The sequence below is a fragment of the Phalaenopsis equestris genome, unplaced genomic scaffold (genome assembly GCF_001263595.1).
Source record: "Phalaenopsis equestris unplaced genomic scaffold, ASM126359v1 Scaffold000002, whole genome shotgun sequence".
Lineage (NCBI taxonomy): Eukaryota > Viridiplantae > Streptophyta > Magnoliopsida > Asparagales > Orchidaceae > Phalaenopsis > Phalaenopsis equestris.
In genome coordinates, this window is record NW_018164444.1 from 13,617,984 (window position 1) to 13,623,295 (window position 5,312).

The 5,312-nt window shown below is 36.0% G+C and overlaps 1 protein-coding gene across 1 annotated transcript in view; it reads left to right on the plus strand.

The window, feature by feature from the left end:
* Positions 1-2,041: 2,041 nt before the first annotated feature.
* LOC110020936 (calcium-dependent protein kinase 26-like) overlaps positions 2,042-5,312 on the plus strand; it is a 16,047-nt gene continuing 12,776 nt past the window's right edge. The window contains exon 1 of the mRNA XM_020719243.1: positions 2,042-2,991. Coding sequence (XP_020574902.1) covers positions 2,256-2,991 — 736 coding nt within the window. The 5' untranslated portion in view covers positions 2,042-2,255. The remainder of the gene's footprint in view (positions 2,992-5,312) is intronic.

Consider the following 5,312-nt stretch of genomic DNA (forward strand, 5'->3'; position numbering starts at 1 on the left):
TAATTTTAGATTGTTATTATGTATTATAATAAAAGAAATTAAGTAGTTGTCATAAAATAATACAAATAAATACCACTATTCTCTCTTTTGGCGATCACGCGTAATAGGTTTCAGGAGAATGAGTCGAATGCTTAGCTTAATAGAAAGATACCACATCAAACAATGAGCTAATTCTTCGGCTATGTCTTATCCTCATGACTTTAATGATACAATGAATGCCCGACGATTATTCCATATCTCGATATATTTACTATAATATTGTTTTCAATTAGTTTCTACTCTACCTCGTAATAAGAAGTGATGCAGGATGAAAGTAAATATAATGAAAATTGATTTTGAATAAAAACAGATTTAAGATAAAATTAAATTTCTTATACCTTGCTAACAAAAAAAGTGCGAAACAAGATCCTAACGACACGAGCAGCATTTTCACAGGACGCAAATAACTTAAAATATTTTCAGACAGTATTTCAACACGTCATAAATAGTTCACAAAAAATTACGGCCTGTTCAACATAGAGGAAATAATTCAAAAATTTTAGAAAATTACTAATTTTAAAATGGTTAAATATTCTATAAGATTTGTACAGACCGTTGTTACACCAAACAGTTAAGAGTTGAGGTACTATTTCAACCTCCTCCAGATCATTTGTCATGCACTGTCGGGTTTCCTGGTGATATACCGACTCATACAATACTAATAAATTTGTTAATACTTAGTGAACATAAATAAATTATTTTAACTATAATGAAATAATAATTTCTAGCAAAAAAATTAACGACCTTACTTCATAAAACTTTTGTTTTTTTAAATAAAAAAATATAAACTTAAGTGTAATAAAAGTGTTAATTATTTTACTATATCTAATGAAAAAAATGCATTCGTAGCTATAAGAACTTCAAAGTGATGATGGGGGTACAACGACTGCATACGCCCAAGCTCTCCTTAGACAGTTTAGCTATTTTTGACAAAGCTCTTTAAAGCTTTTAAAACACTTCACTTCATATACATATATCCTTAATCTAATGATTACTTTATTATTTTCTCGTAATAAAAAATAATACACGATAAATATAAATATAATTAAATTGCATTGAGATTAAAACAAACTTCATATAAAACTAAAGTACTCGTACCTTGCTAACAATGATGTACAAGACAAGATCCTGATGGCACGAGCATTATTTTCGACATAGCAGAAATAATATATAATATTTTTTAGCAATATTTCGACATGTCGTTAATAATTTGAATAAATTACGGACAACATTTCAATATGACAAAAGCAATTTTAAATTTTAATAAAATTACAAGAATCATCATAGCGTGGAACAATAAATTTGAGAAAAGAATGGACAACATTTCAACGTATCGTAAATAATTTAAACAACATAGTGTAAGCAAATAATAATGTGGAGCAAAAAATTTTCATATGATAAACATATGAATCTTTACATAAGTTTATTTTTCTAGAAAAAATAAGCTCAAAAGGTAATATATGCGATTCGAACTCCAGATCTTTCTCAGCCACTATGTCTTGAGTAACCACTATGTCTTAAGCGTGCAAATTTTACATAATTATCCTACAATTCTTATGAATTAACATCAAAAATTTAATGTTTATATTTATAATATCTCAATGTTATAAATTTATGCATAAATAGATATAATTAACTATAAAAATTTTATTTTTGCTATGATTTTAAAGGTATGTGTTATTATGAAGGTAAGAAAATAAATAAACTTTAGAAGGCGGATGTGTAAAAACATTTTAAGGGGGGGTATGAATGCAAATTCCCCTGCTCCGTTATTCAAGGCTGTGGGACTCCGATGACCGCATGAGCAAGTCTCCACCAGTGAAAACAAGCAAACGCTGACCCAATTGTGCGTCGCTGGGTCCCGCCACTCCCTGTTCGCACGAACTCTCATCCGTACAGCAGCAATTCCATTAACCCAAGATTATAAAATCAATCACAGCCGTTGAAACATATACGGACGGTTATCCTGTCTTGGTTGACGAGCTGACATTTCCAGGAACCGAGTGGTTACTGTCATCTCGAATTCCTAGTTGCGACTTGTGCTGCAACTATCTCTCGCTCTGTTTTCTTGCCCAGTTGGAGGAGTTCCTGTTCTTTGGCAAACCCTAGATATGTGTGATTCCAGCTAGGCAGATGGATGAGTCGTTGAATAGTGTTTAGGGTTTCGATTTGCGGAAACCCGAGTTCTCTGATCGGAGGATCAATGCGATTGTTTCATGGGCAATACATGCCGGGGAACATTCGGAAGCAAGTGCTTTCAGGGGTACGTGGAGTCGCAGAAACGTTCGGGATCTAATCGGAACTCCTATTCCTTTTCCTCCGGCCAGGCGCCGGAAGAGGCGAGGAAGGAATCGGTGAAGGCGGAACAGGTGATTACTGGCGGCGGAGTGTTGGCGGAGGAGCAAGGGGGCGGCTTGATGAATCGAGGCATGGATCCGCAGTGGAGCTTCGTGCTCGGTCACATGACAGCTAACATCCGCGATCTGTACACTCTTGGTCGGAAATTAGGGCAGGGGCAGTTCGGAACGACTTATCTTTGCACGGAGATCGCCACAGGGGTGGAGTACGCCTGCAAGTCGATTTCGAAGAGGAAGCTGATCGCGAAGGAGGATGTGGAAGATGTCCGCCGGGAGATCCAGATAATGCATCATCTCTCCGATCATAAGAACGTGGTCCATATTAAGGGCGCTTACGAGGATCCCCTCTATGTGCACATCGTCATGGAGCTCTGTGGCGGAGGAGAGCTATTCGATCGTATCATTGAAAGGGGGCATTACAGCGAGAGGAAGGCCGCTGAGCTCACGAAGATTATTGTAGGAGTCGTAGAGGCTTGTCATTCGCTTGGGGTAATGCATAGGGATCTTAAACCGGAGAATTTCCTGCTTGCTAACAAAGATGATGACTTGTCTCTCAAAGCCATCGATTTTGGGCTTTCCGTATTCTTCAAGCCGGGTAAGATTTTTGTAAAACAAAATTGTTCTTTTCGTATGGATTAAACTGCGTTAAAATATACCGTAAAACTTATATGCTTAATGCGCGTAGGTCGTCAATTAACTTCTTTTCCCATAAGCTAATTTATGACTAGCCTTCTGGAAGTTAAAGAGTCTTCAGGCATGGTTGTGTTTTTGTTTTGATTAAAAAGACCGGTCGAGCAGTGCTCAAAGCCAAGGTGCTACATGTAGGGATGGAATATACACTGAGAGCTCCGACCAATTTACAATCAAAACCGCATCACAAAAAATAGGATCACACTGATTTGAGAAATCCGGAACAAACTATAGAATAGAAACCCACAACAAAATAATCACATAAAAACATACCAAAATTTTACTTGGAAAAAATCCGAGAAAGGAAGAAATCATTGATCAACACCACACCAAAAATTCACTATAAAAGGAAAAAGTGCAGAGAATTTTACCACTCAAATCTTTTCTTTACAACACTGGAATTTACAAGAATACTGCTCCAAATACTCTCTTGATCCCACAAAAAAAAATCTATGCTTTGAAATTCCTATTTCGAAATTCACCGCTCCATAGCAAAACCTTTGAGAGTTCACCGTGCATAAAGTCATTATCGCAGCTTTGAATCGAGGACCTAAGAACTGAATTGTAGAGATAACCACACATGGCGTAGGTACGCCACTCCACGATGTAATTAGTTCGCACTCTCTGTGTTCCGAAGGCAGGAGTCAAAGGATTGCGGCATGGCTACGCCGCTACTTGGCGTAAGTTTACGCCGTCCGACGTAGCTTACACCTGTACTGACATGACAACAACAATGTCACTATGCATAAGGCATTAGAATGCCCCTTTGTCTGTGGTTGTGGGTGTTCTTTCATGTTCCACATTTCAACATTCTCTCACTTGAATGCTAATGTCACCTAACACTTATCTTCTAGATATGTACCTCTATATATACCACATTCATAATATTATATCTTAGTGTGACTCATGTTTGGTTTCAACCTTTATGGACTCCAATTGAAGCCAAGCATAGCTCCAGTTTCTTAATAAATACCATTTTATTCAATAGATTTGCAAGATTCCGATTTGTATGTCTTCTCAAAAAATAACTTTTAATTTTCTAGGGGAGAGCGAATACAATAATACCTCAGGTGAAATATATTTTCGTCGTGACATGAAAACAACATTCTCAACAAGATGAATAACACTCATTATCACTATGGAACTTTCCAATCCTCAACTTCTTCCCTGGTCTGCCATAAAGTCTTATAGTCAAATCATCTATTTGCTAATTGTACTGATAGAAATGTATTCGGCTTTCATAGGTTAAATTGCAATAATCTTTGGCACCTTGGAAACTCAACTCACCGTTGTGTTATCTAAATGAAGATATACTCTACAATACTTTTTTTATTATCTAAATCTACTGTCAGATCTGAACCTACAAATCCATGTAAATTGGTCCTTGCATTTTGAAATTAAAGTGTCATGTTGACTGTTCTCCTAAAATATCTAAAGATTCACTTCACGACCTCCCATGATGTCTATTTCAATTTTTCATGCACCTACTGACTACTCTCACTGCATAAACAATCTTTGGTCTTGTACAAGTCATATCACCAATCAGACTTCCAACTGCTGAAGCATACAAAGTTCTTATTTGTGTTTGCTCGTCTTCGGACTTAGGCAATGGTTCTTTAAATAACTACAAATGACTATCAAAAGAGGTTCATAGTGGTTTTGTCTCAGCCATCTTAAATCTATGTAGCATCTTCTCAATATACTCTACCCGAGACAACTTCACTCTACCTGCACTAATGTCCCCGTTGATTATCATTTTGAGGAACGTTCTGATTGGATCTAAATCCTTTATCTCAAACTCCTATTATAATTGTTTTTTATCAGTTTTCTATTTTTTTCATATATGTACTTGCAATCAACATGTTATCTACATACAAAACGAGCAAAATATAATAATTGCCAACATTTTTGATAAATCAATAGTGGTTTGATTGGCACTGCATGTACTCACTGTATGATAGAATCTGTCAAATCTTCTGTATTACTATCTTAAATCTACTTCAAGCCATAGTCTCTTTTTCAACCTGTAAGCCAAATCTTCTTTACCTAAAACTTTATAACTCTGTGGTTGCACCATGTATAGTTCATCTTTCAGATCTTCATGTAAAAATGTTTTTATATTCATCTGTTCAAGATATCGGTCTTCCTCTTCTATCAAATTCAGCATAACTCTAACAGTTGTCATCTTAACCACTTGAGAAAAAAACTCACTGTAGTTCACTCTTT